This window comes from Eptesicus fuscus, chromosome 5, assembly GCF_027574615.1.
Source record: "Eptesicus fuscus isolate TK198812 chromosome 5, DD_ASM_mEF_20220401, whole genome shotgun sequence".
NCBI classification, from domain to species: Eukaryota; Metazoa; Chordata; class Mammalia; order Chiroptera; family Vespertilionidae; genus Eptesicus; species Eptesicus fuscus.
In genome coordinates, this window is record NC_072477.1 from 74,457,830 (window position 1) to 74,472,302 (window position 14,473).

The window sequence follows — 14,473 nt, forward strand, 5'->3', positions numbered from 1 at the left end:
TCCCCGGGATACCTAGTCCTTCCTTGCCCTGCTTGAGAAGACCCCAGTTCAACCAAGGTCATCCAACCTCTGAGCCCTCAGCCTCCCGATCCACCCCAAACACTGACCGCTACGTGTGACCCCAAGCGTGGCCAAGGCTTGGCAAAGTATGTGAGGGTCATGCTCTTTCTCCAGGGTGCCCAGAATATACTGCAGCAGCAGGGGGACAGTGGCCGGCAGGGTCCGAAGTCTCTCAGACACCTGGGAGAGGAAGAGACAGGCCAGTCGGTGGGGGGAGAGGAGTGGCAGCTTTGGATGTAGGAAGGGGAGGGGGCAGCAGAAGAAACCATGGGAAGGGATGAAAGGGAAAGAAAAACAGGTGAGAGAAAAGCAGGGTTGGGGGAAAGGTGATAAAAAAAAAGAAAAAGCAGGGTTGGGGTTGAGCAAAGATGGCAAAAGATGAGGCTGGGCAAAGGCGAGGGATGGGAAGGAAAGAAGCTGAATGGAGACAGGGAGGTGGGATTAGGACTTAGAAGATGAGCAATGGGGGTTACATCCTCAACCAACCTGCTCATAGAGGGTGAAGAGCCTCAGGTGATCGGTGACCAAGCGCAGGTAGAGAGGCAGGGCTGACCCCCGCTTCACCAGCAGCAGCCGCATCTGGTGAGACTCAGAAGACTCAACATGGGTACCAGAGAGCCTGCCCACAGCCAGCCCTCCGCCCCCTGCTCTCCAGTCCAGCACTAAGCCCACTGCAAAGCAGCCCCTCCTCTGAGAATCCCCAGCCGTGGAAAGATCCACGGACGGCATCACCTCGGGCACAGTCATCCCTTCCCTATGCTGCTCTGCCCAAGCCAAGCCCTTTTCTGGGAATCCCCTGTCTACCCCACCCAGTAACCACAGCTTCACTCCTCCCCTCGCCGATGGGCCTGGAGAGGCCATTCGCCAGGGAGAAGGCTGAGGAATGAGTTATCTTATTAACAACTTCCCCTTACACGGGTTCCTGAGAAAATGAAGAAGCAGCTGGTCTGTGTGGGGCAGCTGGCCGCCTCAGCACCCTGGTCCTCACAGCTCCCAGCTTCACCCCACACACCCACCAGCCCTGGCCTCAATCCAACCTGGTTGTTAAAAGGCGACTCGTCCAGCCGCTTCCCGTACAGAGCCAGCTCCTCTCTCACCAGCCGGGCCCGCGCAGAGGGATCCAGAGGCCCCAGGGCCACCACATGGGCATGTTGGCTCTGCTCCAGGGTCTCCCCCAGGCTTGAGTCACTAGACACACTCAGCACCAGGTGCACCGACTGTGAAATGTGGGCAGAGAGTATGGAGGTAGAAGGGAAAGGGAACAGGGTTGGAGAGGCCCCTTTCCTCCCTGCTGCCTCCCACCCCCACCTCCTTCTCATACTCACCCGGGGAAGGGTCTTTGGGACCCAGTCGGAGATCAGCTGTCCATGCTGGTCCACCAACCTGTCAGCCCCATCGATGACCAGCACCAGGCTCTGGCCAGACTGCAGGGACTGAGCAGACTTGGGCAGCAGCCTCTGCTGCAGCTCCCACACCAGGCCCCTGAATGTGTAGGGGAAGGACCAGGGTCAGCAGGGAGGGAGAATCAGGGGTGGCAGCACGTGGCATCAGCGAGGCAGGGTTAACGGGGAAGATACACACCGGTAAGTACTGGGGAGGGCACTCGGCTCTTGCAGTTGCCTGTGCAGATAGGCACAGAGGCGTCTAAGCAGGGTGAGGGCAAGACCCTGGTCAGGGCGAGCCCCTGAGAAGTGGAAGAAGACTAAGGGGGCCACCTTGGCCCCATCAGGAACCTGCAAGGCTGACACAAGGGATGCCTGTATGAGAAGGGAACAGAAAACACGATCACATTTTACATGTAAAAGCTCCCTCCTCCCCGACCCCGCCTCAGCCCACGTGGGCCGCCCTTCCTCCTGCCCAGGCCTGAGACTCTGTACCAGGAAAGCGGTCTTGCCCTGTCCCGACTGCCCGGTCACCAGGCTCAGCCTCCCTCGGTGCAGCAGCAGCTGCTGCACTGTGTCCCGGAGAAGGCGAGGTCGGGCAGAACTCGGTGGGCACTGCAGCTGCTGAAAGGTGGCCTGGACCACGTCATCATCTGGGATGGACACCGGCTGCTCCGGCTGGGCCCCAGGCTGAGGGCACAAGGGGAAGGGGCAGTGACTATGTTTCCATGCCCTCAGGACCCCAGGCCGAAGACTCACAGAGCTCCCACAAAGTTACTTCCCACCCAGGAGTAGCTAGACCACCTCACCCCCTCTCAATTCCCCTGGCCGCAGTGCTCCTGCTGACCTGTAGGTAAAGCTTCTGGATCACGCTCCATACATCCTGCAGAACCGACTGCCCGAACTCCTCCAGCCCCCCGACATAGGGCAGGCCGGCGGCCACACCCCCCCACTCACAGGGGTATCTGTGGGCAAAGCAAGCACAAGCAGAGTTACAGAGACCTGGATCCCCTCACCACACCTCTCTGTGCGGGGATTCTCCGCCTCCCCCAGCTCACTTGTGACAGGTAACCCCTTTCTGTTTATTCAGGTAGCTCTTCAGTTCTGAGATCCGATGTACAGCCTCTTCAGACTCAGGAGTAAAGTCAGGTTTCCAGGCATCTGGCACAGAGCTGACGACCAAAGAAACCCCAAGAGTGGACTCAGACCCCAGCCTCTCTCCACATCACTCCCCTTCCCCCTCCTTCCCGCCCCCCCCATCAGACCTGGCTGTGTTTCCCTGAAACTCCTCAAGGGGAACTCTCCCTGCTTCAGCTCCGAGGCTGATCTGGTTCGGCAAAGGCAGCCCTCCAAGCTGTTTCCCTCTACTAGCTCCCCTTCCTCTACCAGTACTCTGACTATGGGGAAAAAGACATGGCCACTGAGCCTGTCTGGCCTTCTGTAAAGACCGAGGCCTGGAGGCCAGAGAAGGTACCTGAGGAAGCTGGAATCCCGGAAGTAGATAAGTGCTTGGGCGGAGGGCTGCAGACGGAGGCCCCGATCCAGGAACTGCATCACCTCCATCTCTGTCACAGAGCGACCTGAAGGGTACTGCTGGGCCTGGGGGAGAGGGCAGAGAACAGGCGGGCCCAGGTCAATATCACACTAACCCTCCCCTGCGATCTGCCAAGACCCCAGAGCTCCTTCATCTCAGGAATGTTCCTCCCCGCCTCCCTCCAGACACAAGCCAGTAAAATATAACTAACAGCTAATACTTACTGAATGCCCATCATATATTGAGTACTTTTTTATAGACTAGCTAATTCTCATATAACCCTGCAATGTGGATGCCACTGTTTTTCTTTAGCATACGGGGAAATTGAGGCCAGATTAGAATAAGCTACTTCCCACATATAATGGCTGAAGGGAGATCAGCACCCAGATCCATCTGATGGCAAAACCTAAACAGACCTACCCTCTTAATTTTGCGTCCCACAGACAACCCAGAGGTACTTCTCAAAGGAACTACCTCATCTAGGTCTTGGCAGCTCACAGAACCGTCTGCCTGTGTTCCACTTCCAGTCTCAAGGACCTGCCTGTGCATAGTCCCAGGGTTCCTGACAAGCCATGGCTTCTCCCCACCCCTGTCCCAACCTTTGCTTCCTCCCCAGGCCCTGCTCCAACCTTGTCTGCCTTACCCAGCGGAAGTGAGGATGGTCAGGAAGGTTGTAGGTGGGGGGAACGTAGCCGTAGCGGGAGCCCAGAATCCCCACAAACAGCTGCGAATTCTCCACCTCCCCGAGGCACACTTCCAGTTGTCTGCCGGCACACATATCAGGGAACACAGGCACAAACGTGGAGTCAGGGCCCTGGCTCACAACCGAGTGGTGGCGGAAGGCAGGCTGCTCGTTAGCATCCAAGGAGCCATCCACTACTCTCAGCCCTCAGGCATCCTTGCAGCCCCAAGCCTGCCCACCATATGGCCCTCACCCCGCCCCTCTTCCCTGTGGTCCCCACACCTGTTCCTACGGGTCTCCTCCTCAGTGATGCCCCAGCGCAGGTCGATGGCGTGAAGGCTAATGCGGTGGGGGGCCGCTCGGGCCTGCAATGCTGGTAGCACAGACCTCAGCAGCAGGTCCCGCTCCCCGTGCATGTCCCGGAAAGTAGAGGAAATGAAAATCCGGATGCTGTGCCATCTGGGGGTAAGCAGAGGGCATGTAAGCAGAGGGCTGGGCTTGATCTAGGGATCAGCCCCACAACCCAATTCCCCAGACACAGCTGCGATCACCCTTTGGCACAGAGCATGAGCCAGGTACAACAGAGAGTGGCGGAGGGGGGGGGGGGGGGGTCCAGCAGGCCTCCAGAAAATAAGCTGCTTGTAGCCCCAGCTGCAGAGCCCAGGAAATTAAACCCCACTTGCCATTTTTCAAGCACCCCTCTTCTGTCAAATAATAATTATTATGCATTTACTATCTGCCCAGGGAAAGCTCAGGACAGCACTTGAGATAAGCACAATCTATATCTCCAGTTTACTGATCAAGAAACAAAAGCTTAAAAATTGAAGCAACTAGCCCAAGATTCAAGCGACTATTTGGCAAAGTCAGGATGAGAAAGCCAGGGCCCGTGCTCCTAAGCCCTCTGCCTGAGCCCTGGCTGCATGCTGCCTGCCTCACATTCTTTTTTTTTTTAATGTATTTTATTGATTTTTTACAGAGAGGAAGGGAGAGGGATAGAGAGTTAGAAACATCGATGAGAGAGAAACATCGATCAGCTGCCTCCTGCACACCCCCTACTGGGAATGTGCCCGCAACCAAGGTACATGCCCTTGACCACCGGAATCGAACCTGGGACCCTTCAGTCCGCAGGCCAATGCTCTATCCACTGAGCCAAACCGGTTAGGGCCTGCCTCACATTCTGAGCCCCTTTCTCCACTAGAGAAAGGGACATGCTCACAGTCTGCCGATTCCCTGTGTGAGAGAAACCCCTGCCTGGGAAAGCAGAAGCACGCCTCAGTGAATAGAGCAAGAGCATCTCGACAGCAAGAATTTCAGTCACCTGAGATTCTTCAGGTTTTGAAGGCAGCCCCTCCCAATGCACAAAAGCATGAAACATAGACTGACCCAGGCTGGGAAATAGGAGCCAAGGGGCTTGGAGTATTCTCTTCCAGTGGCCGGATAGCGAGGGCTCCTGTCTTTCCTGGGGGAGGTGGAATCTTGAATATTTTGTCCATTTGGCCCACATGTTCTAGAAGACGGGAGGCCCCACGCTCTGCAATGAACCTGAAACAAACAGTGACCAAAAAAATGAGAGCAAAATACCACAGTCAGAATCAGCAAGGTCTTCTAAGGGGGCAAGGGACAAAGACATGGCTAGGTTAGGTCCCCCAGTTAACTGGAGCTCCTGAAGAAGAGGACCATAAGCAGGGAATTTAGGCTTAAAATAAATGAGGGTGTGGATCCACAGGAATGAAGGAAAAGAGAAAAACCTAGTTCTGGCCCCGTCATGCATAATTCTCCTAGGCTTTCTGTAGGGCCAGGGGAAACTGGGCTGGGCGAAGGTAGAAAGATGAAGGCCATCCCAGTCTGGGCTTGATCAGCTCTATCAGCCTTAAATGCTCCCTGAAAAAGGAGGAATTGCACGAGGCTTCCTAACAGGAGTTGGGGCAATGGATGGCATCCAAAGAAAAAGGCAGGGAAGTAAACATCTAAATAAGGAGGCTAAGCATGGAGGGGGAAAAAAAAAAAGTAAAAAGATATCTGTAAATTTGGCATAAATAAATAACTTTAGCATTGGCTTTCCTCTGGATCAAGAATGGAACAAATAGAAGTAATGTGACCAACTCTTGAGTTGTTCACTTAAAAGCAAACAGTATAATCCCCTATATCCCCTTTTCCTACTAGATGTAATACAAAAATGATGGCTGGAGCTGGAGCAGTCATGTTGTACCATGAGGTGGAAGCAGAGTATTTGATAATAGTGGAGCAATAAGACAGAAAGTGTTGCTGCTATGCCTAAACAGCGGTAAAAGAGGAATACACTATAATCTTCCTTGAAAAAACAAGTAAATGGAGTAGAGACCACAGAGCTCTCTGAAAAAATGCTCTAACAAACTCCCAACCCCTTTAGTGCCCACCTGTACTCACTTCAGTATCCCGTCAGTACAGCCTGAGAGCGTCACGTCATTGGGATTCAAGTCTTGTAATCTGGCAAAGGAAGAAGAAGCCACTACCTATCAGAAACAGTGCCAGAAACACAATCATACCCACCCGCCCTCCCCGCCCCCCACGACCCCCCCCCCACCCCAACATCCTAAGCTAAACACCCTGCCTCTGCACTTTTAATGGGGTAATGTGCTAGGCTGGGATTAGGGTGGCCCCTCACAAACGGGTATGAGCTAGGCTGAATACTTCAGAGAAGTTTCTTGCACATGACGTCAACAGACATAAGAGGAAGAGCTGGGGAGGGTCTGGCGAGTGGGAGGGTCCACACTTTTTACGGTAGAGATTAAATATGGATCACTGTCTTCTGACACTGGGCAATGGGAATGAGCACCCTTACGTGTCACGTGTACTTCTTAGGAGAACGCCAACAAAGAGGCACTTGGAATTCACATGCTGCCAGAAAAGCTGTTTGGCCTTGTTTATCAGTTTCTCATTCATAATTTGGCCAAAGACAATGACCCTGTCTACCTGTAAGATAAAAGGGGAAGGGCTGAGATCAAGGAACAAAGGAACAGAAGACAGGCCAAAGAGCTAAGGACATCAAGAGATCTCTGAGCACAGGGAGAATTCTGAGCACAAAAGAAAACTGCTTCTCCTGAGAGCACTGAGGACCAGGCAGCCATTACACCCCAACTTGGAGGGGCATCAAAGCGGAAGTCGGGGTAGGGGCAGTGGTGTGGGTAGCTGGCTCAGTCAGGTTCCCAAGAGCTGGTTGCCAAATATTTAGGAATTTTGTGAGCCAGCTGTGAAACATGGCCATTATTAAATATTCAACTGTATGAACTTACAATTAAGTAAATTATATTAAAAACAAAGGTAATAAATAAAAACATATCACTTCCTAATTATTTTATTACATCTTACCATTATGTAGTCTTGATCTTACTTACATGTACTTTATCTGTATTGTGGAGAATTACACAATAGTGTGATACCATCTCTTCCCAACTCTGAGTTCACTGACATCTTGAAATCAGCCATGGAAGAATTTACACCATGGAAATTAACAAATGCTACTAACCAAGACTTATTTTCCCAGATTGCTGGTTGCTATATATTACCAGCATACCACTGGTTAGGAAGTTGCAGCCAGCAGGGAGCCGATCTGGGCACTGCACTTAGTTTAAAAGGTAGCTTTGAGGAGTGAGATGCATCAGTTGTGGAGGGAAATGTGGGAGAGGAAAAGGTTTCTCAGAGACTGGGCAGTACTCACAGGAACCCTCTGTGCGGCCAGAGACAGCAGGTATTTCCCCAAAGTATGCAGGGACCATTCATATCCTCCATCTAACTCCTGAAGGAAAAAGGCTCATGTTATGTGGTTGCCTGGGAGCTGATCAGTAAGCAACAAACACCATAGTCTGCTTGGGAAATCTTCCGAACTGCATTTACTAGTACAAGCCTTTCTCAGCTTTGCAGGCTGTTCCCAGGCCTGTGACCATTCACATATTTTTGCAGGGCAGGAGTGGGTGGCTGACCTGGACTTGAGCCTGGAGTTCGAGGGCAGTCTTCAGGATCCCATCTTCCGCCTTAACCACCGCTGGCTTCAGCGCACCTCTTCCGCACAGCAAGAGATCCGCGTGCTCCGCCCGCGCAACCATCATGCCCATCAACAGCAACACATAGTTCAAGGGGGGCTGATGGGACAAGCGTCGGATGAAATAAGGCTCCCCTACTTTTAAAACTACTCTTGTCTATCCAGCCCTGAAGGCCAAACACCTCCACTGCTTGGGGAAAGAGACAAATCCCCAGGTCAGGAGGGGACCTTCCACAGTCCTCAGGAAGAGCTGCCCAGGAAGAAAGTGGAGAGAGGCCAGGACCCCTGCCCAGAATCAGTTCTCGGATGTAGGGAGGTAAAGTGAATATTTTGGTGGCAGAAATTTAGAAAAGATTATGTACCAGCTAATTGTGAAATGTTGGAATTATAATCCACGACCAGGCTTGAGATCACATTCTAGGAATTGTCCCCAGGGACCAATGTCTGACACTGGGAAGCAAATGCAAGTTATTTCTTTCAGTTGCTTGCTTGCTTATGCATGTTAGCTTGTGAGAACCAGGTCTGCACACAGGATACCTCTCGGGAGCCCCAGCATCCTAACAACCTCCTATTTTAAAATTTTTTCTTACCCCTTCTGGGTTGCTCTTGGGACAGATCTTGTCTGCATCAGCATCCGTCAGATAGACCAGCAGGGTGCGGCCTGGCAGCGGGGGCAGGCTGTGCTTCACAGAGAGGTTCACAGCTGTCTCCAGGGCCTGTCGATATCGAGCCAGCATTTCACGGTCATATTTCCACTGTCTGCAGACAGGAAAGGCACAGACACAAGGACTCAGGAGCTTCTCTGCTTGTCACTTTAAGGCAGATGGGAAGATGAGAACTGGCCACTTAAGTGTTGAGTTTCCCACCCTGCCGCCCCCTGCTCCCGCCATCTTCCAGAGCCTGCCTCCACTGCCAGGAGAGAAGACAGGGACAGAGCTTCCCGTTGCTTGAATTCTACAGGACTCTCCTAATCCATTCTCATGGCAGGAGAGAAGTCATCTGTAGGCCCATTCTCTGAACTCACTTGCCACGCTTAACACATCAATCCATACTTGCTTCAGGAGGCAAGATTTAACTGCTACATATTTTTTATTGTGTTTTAAAGAACAAATACTACTTCCTTACTCTGCAAACTGGCAGTTAAAGGGGAAAGAATTGAGCATTCATTCCATCTTTCCAATACAATCGCTATTACAGGGTAACTAAATACCTTTAGTTGATGAGGCAAATTCTTTTTAGAATTCCAACTGATAAATATGAGGAATGACAGAAAACCTCCATCTGCAACTGCTAATGAAACAATTGGTTCAGGCAAAGATCATCAATGCATGAACCATTAACTTTATAGTGGAGAGGTCAGGCTGTCATCACCTAAGAGCACTTATCAGTCTTAGCATCTTAGCATCACTATGACTGGGACCACCAGACTTTTTGTGCCTCCAGATCCTGCATCCTATTAGGAAGCAAAAAAAGTCTGATAGTCTCTTTTTTTTTTTTTTACAAAAATATGTTTTTTATTGATTTCAGAGAAACAGAAAGGGAGAGGGAGAGAAAGATTGATGTGAGAGAGAAACATTGATCAGTTGCCTCCTGCACACCCCCTACTGGGGATCGAGCCTGCAACCTGGGCATGTGCCCTGACCAGGAATCGAACCAGGGACCTCTTGGTGCATGGGATAACCCTCAACCAACTGAGCCACACTGGCCAGGACTTTTCCTTTTTAATTTTTTTTTTAAGTCTAATGGTCTTTTTATAGTGTACAAAGAATCACCTATGAAATAGTCTTATAAGAAAAAAACTTAAATCTGAATTATTCAAGCCTTTGGAGTTAATGGCCAGGGTGCATGCAATAGAGGAACAAGTTAGATGACATCACGAGGAAGTAGAAGAACCTAGAATGTGGGACATTCTGTGGGGCCCCTGAGCCTGGTTTCTACAGCAAGTCATGACATGAAAACAATTAAAAGAGATTTAAGAGAATTAATAACCAAATGTAATGTGTATGCCTTGTTTGGGTCCTGATTTGAATAAAGCTGTGAAATATTTTTGAGACAAGTTAAAATTTTTAATATTATATTAGATAATCCTATATAGTAAAAGGGTAATATGCAGATCAACCGAACAGCAGAACTACCAGTCGCTATGATGCACACTGACCACCAGGGGGCAGACGCTCAACACAGGAGCTGCACCTGGTGGTCAGTGCGCTCCCACAGGGAGAGCGCCACTCAGCCAGAAGTCCAGAAGCCAGGCTCATGGCTGGCAAGCACAGCAGTGGTGGCAGGAGCCTCTTCCGCCTCCACAGCAGTGCTAAGGATGTCCAACTGACAGCTTAGGAGCCTAAGCCATCAGTCAGACATCCCCTGAGGGCTACCAGACTGCGAGAGGGCACATGCTGGGTTTAGGAACCCCACTGAGTGCACGAATCTTGTGTACTGGGCCTCTAGTTTTATATAAAACCATATCTGTATATAATTTGCTATCTTCTTTTTAAAATTTATATTAACATCACAATCATTTTGGCATTACATTTTTTTGTGTGAAAATACAATTTTTTATTGGTCACACTATAACTCTGCCAAATGGATCTACTATCATTCATTTCATTGCTCTCCCAATGTTGGAACTTTGTATCCTATATAATAAAAGCTTCAGTGGCATCACGCCCTCATGCGACACCCTTGCATGATGCCCTTGTGCGAGGTCATCACAAGATGGCTGCGCGCACAGGGGAGGTGGGGCCTGGTGGCCGCTCTGCACAGTGAGGCCTGGGGGTCCCATGGCTCTGTGCAGCGCAGTGGAGGCTAGTCCCAGCGTCTCTGCCGCCTCACGTGGAGGAGGCGGGTCCTGGCAGAGGAGGCGGGTCATGGCAAAGGAGGGCAGTTCGGGGCCATCGGACTGGCAGGGAAGGGCACTTGGGGGCAATTGGGATGACAGGGGAGGGCAGTTGGGGGCGATTGGGCCAGTAGGGGAGGGCAGTTCAGGGCCACTGAGCCAGTGGGGGGCAGTTGTGGGTGATCAGGTCAGCAGGGAAGCAGTAAGGCATCAATCAGGCTGGCAGGAGAGCGGTTATGGGGCAATCAGGCTGGCAGGCAGGTTAGCGGTTAGGAGCCAGTGGTCCTGGATTGTGAGAGGGATGTCCGACTGCTGGTTTAGGCCCAATCCCAGGATCAAGCCTAAACTGGCAGTCAGACATCTCCCAAGGGGTCCCAGATTGGAGAGGGTGCAGGCCGGGTTGAGGGACACCCCCACTCCTGTGCATGAATTTCATGTACCGGGCCTCTAGTAAATGATAATACCAAAAAATTATTTTCAATTTTGTTAAGTATATTAATGACATTCTGATTATATAAGAAAATGTCTGCTTTAAGAGATACATGACAAGTACAGAGGGGTGAAATAAAATGCATCATAGTATTTGGCATTTGTTTTTAAAATCATCTTCAAAAATAGGAAAAAGAAAAAGAAGAGAGGGGTCAGGAAAGGGAAGTGTGGTAAAATGTAGATAATCACTGAATATGACTAACAGTTCTATAGAATCCATTATACTATTTTCATTACTTGTGTAGATGTTTAATTTTTTTCATAATAATTTTTAAATCTATAGAAGTCAGTAGTTTCTACCAGTATTATCCAATAAAATTAAATTATAGTTAATTAAATTAAAATATTTTTATTTCAACATTCAATTTGATTTCAACTGTGTTCAACCACTGGTCAATTAATACAAAAATTATCAATGAGATATTTTACATCCTTTTTTCATACTGTCCTCAAAACCCAGTACATCTCAGTTCCAACAAGCCACATTTCATTTCAAGTGCTCAAAAGCCACATGTGGCTAGTGGCTACCTTAATGGCCAGCAAAGGTATACTGTTTGGACTGTACGCTAGGCTTGATACTTAATGAACTGTGTTCAGCCACTGGTCACTGATTCAGGATATTCCTGGCCACCAAGTTCTACCAAAAAGTCAGATGATCCCTGCCTTTGCCTTGAATGAAAATGAATGAAGACACTGTTGAAGCATCTGAAAGGACAGGGTGCTGGGACTTAGGACAGATTTCATGTCTGCATTTGAGCCTGCTTGATGATAACAATATATGTGTCAAAAGAAAAAGAAAAGTGAAGTGGTCAGAAAATACAGAGAGAGAGAAAAACCAAAAGAAAAACAGATGCCACAGAGAAGAAAAAGAAAGAAACCGGAACCAGAGCAGAAGCAGAGAAGACCCTAGCACCCACAGGAGAAAGGGAGATGCTACACAGACTCACAGAATCCATAGAAACCAATGAAACAATCACAAGAATAGGTTTTGTTCCATGATATCTGTATAGGACAATGTTAAAGATATGTTTTCCTGTGCAAGAGACGATTGGAATCAGACAAGTCTAATCCATTGGGATGACTGACAAGCATGTCTTTAGAAAATAAAAGTTGGGGTTCCCAGATGACTCCCAAGCCTTGTTAAGGTACCCTTTATTGCCCATCCTTTGCTTCCACATAACACACACACACCCCTACCTGATCCTGTGTACTCGCAGCTTCTCTCGCTTGAGTTGCTCATAAAACACAGGCACCATCATTGCTGCCCGAAGTTTCTGACGATTTAGGTTTTGAAGTTGCCTTTTATAGTCCTGTCTCTGGACATTTCTTAAGTGTCTAGTCATTATCCGCCTCATCAGTTGTGTGTTGGAAGGAAATGGCAATTCTGTGTGGCAACAGGTTAGTACCTGAGTCAGGCAGTTTCTATTCTCTCACCTTGTCTTCCCATCAATATTTGTCCTGCATCCCAACCCTTGAGGCTGGCAAGCATCTGACCTCTGCCCACCCCAGACCCTGAGACTGAAAAACACCAGTGCTGCTGCTTCATCTATTCTCAGACATGAGAGACAAACAGGAGTCGGAAGAAGAGATCATACCTTTATTTTTTAGCTGAGCCTCAAGGTCATTGATGGAATCATGGGCATTAAGAAATCTGAACGGAAACTGCCGACTGTGGATCACGGACTTCTGTAAAGCAAGGGAAGGGTCTGAGTATGGGAGGCATTAGGGGCCAAGGGACCAGGACTTGAGATAACCGATCTAGATTTGTGGGAAGGTGAGGAAAGACAAGATGAATATTAGAGACGAGATGCAGAGAAAGGGGGAGAAGATTAAGGAAAAATGGAAGTCTATGTAAGAATATGAGAAGAGGGAAAGGAGAAAGGAGAGGAAGTAACAGAAGGAGCTCTGTGTTTTATATCAGACTCCTTCTGAAGTCAGTTAAATCACAGAAGTGCTTCCCCCTGGTAGATCAGAAAATAAAAAGGAAAGTTATTTTTTCTTTAATTTATTGATTGCAGAGAGAGAGGAAGTAAGAGAGAAGCATCGATTTGTTTTTCCACTTATTTATGCATTCATTGATTGCTTCTTGTATGTGCCCTGACCAGAGATTGAACCCTCAACCTTGGCACATCAGGACAATGCTCTAACCAACTGAGCTACCCAGCCAGAGCAAAAGGAAAGTTCTTATACTCTAATTTCTCAAAGGGTTGCTGAACCCCCAGACCTATCTCCCCCATCCTATCTGTATCCCCTTACCTGCCCACATGGAAATAGCTTGGCGGCCATGACCTTTCCCAGCCGCTAAGAAAATCCCAGTTCCCCAAACTGCAACAGCATCTCCACACCCACCTTCCAGCTCCCTGCCCCTCATAAATACCGCTTGCTGGAGTCTCTGCAGCACAAGCTCGTGGTGGCGGGCACTGATCCCAACCCGCAGCAGGTTGCACAGATTCCGAAGCATGGCCATGAAGGGAAGCTTCCCATTGTCTGCAGAAGGTCAGAAGGTTGGGCAGGGTGAGAAAAGGATAAGTGAGAGAGGTCAGAAATCAGAACAAGAAGCTCAGAGGATGTAGAAAATTCAGGATGGAGGGAGTGAGGTATTAACACATGACCTATCCTACTCAAAATGATTTAAAGGTCCACAAAGAAAAACACAAACACGGTTGGCCTGAAGTTTGGAGCAAAAATTATACAACACTGTTTATGGGACAGCTGTTTCAATAAACAACTTATGCTATCACTTTGTCTATTGGCTCCAGCCCTGAGACTGGGCTCAACTGGCAAAATATAGTCTCTAATCAAAAGCAGTGATTTCCCTAATGAACAAAATAAACTAATGAACAAAAAAGATCCAGAGACACGGAAGCATAGAACAGACCAATGAATCTCAGAGGGAAGGCGGGGGTGGGTGGGTGGGTGGGGAGAGATTAGCCAAAGAATTTATATGTATATATGCATAACCAATGGACACAGACAATAGTGTGGTGAAGGCCTGGAGGTGGAGTTCAGTGTGGAGGGGGTCAATGGGGAAAAAGGAGGAACATCTGTAATATTTTCAACAATAAAGATAAATTTTTAAAAAATACATTTTATTGATTTTTTTTACAGAGAGGAAGGGAGAGAGATAGAGAGTTAGAAACATCAATGAGAGAGAAACGTCGATCAGCTGCCTCCTGCCCACCCCCTACTGGGGATGTGCCCGCAACCAAGGTACATGCTCTTGACCAGAATCGAACCTAGGACCCTTCAGTCCGCAGGCCGACGCTCTGTCCACTGAGCCAAACTAGCTAGGGCTAAAGATAATTTTTTTTAAAAAAAGAGTAATGATTTACAAACTTTTTAGATGGCTATAAGAGAAATATCCTGGTGTAAGTTTGTTTATTAATAAATTATATTCATGTAGTACTATCATTAGTTAATATTTCAAGGCACAATATACACTTAAGATAAGGTTCATCATCATGATAGTGAA

The 14,473-nt window shown here is 48.8% G+C and overlaps 1 protein-coding gene across 1 annotated transcript in view; it reads right to left on the reverse strand.

Moving 5' to 3' along the window:
- Positions 1–14,473, reverse strand: part of TEP1 (telomerase associated protein 1) — a 42,843-nt gene that overhangs the window by 13,931 nt on the left and 14,439 nt on the right. The window contains exons 10-29 of the mRNA XM_054716399.1: positions 13,379–13,488; positions 12,597–12,687; positions 12,199–12,385; positions 8,267–8,435; positions 7,618–7,776; positions 7,356–7,433; positions 6,480–6,610; positions 6,065–6,124; positions 5,042–5,200; positions 3,941–4,117; positions 3,620–3,740; positions 2,917–3,041; positions 2,501–2,614; positions 2,290–2,407; positions 1,938–2,132; positions 1,642–1,817; positions 1,386–1,542; positions 1,098–1,277; positions 547–639; positions 108–240 (exon numbers count right to left, since the gene is read on the reverse strand). Of these exons, the coding sequence (XP_054572374.1) occupies positions 108–240; positions 547–639; positions 1,098–1,277; positions 1,386–1,542; positions 1,642–1,817; positions 1,938–2,132; positions 2,290–2,407; positions 2,501–2,614; positions 2,917–3,041; positions 3,620–3,740; positions 3,941–4,117; positions 5,042–5,200; positions 6,065–6,124; positions 6,480–6,610; positions 7,356–7,433; positions 7,618–7,776; positions 8,267–8,435; positions 12,199–12,385; positions 12,597–12,687; positions 13,379–13,488 (2,733 nt within the window). The remainder of the gene's footprint in view (positions 1–107; positions 241–546; positions 640–1,097; positions 1,278–1,385; positions 1,543–1,641; positions 1,818–1,937; positions 2,133–2,289; positions 2,408–2,500; positions 2,615–2,916; positions 3,042–3,619; positions 3,741–3,940; positions 4,118–5,041; positions 5,201–6,064; positions 6,125–6,479; positions 6,611–7,355; positions 7,434–7,617; positions 7,777–8,266; positions 8,436–12,198; positions 12,386–12,596; positions 12,688–13,378; positions 13,489–14,473) is intronic.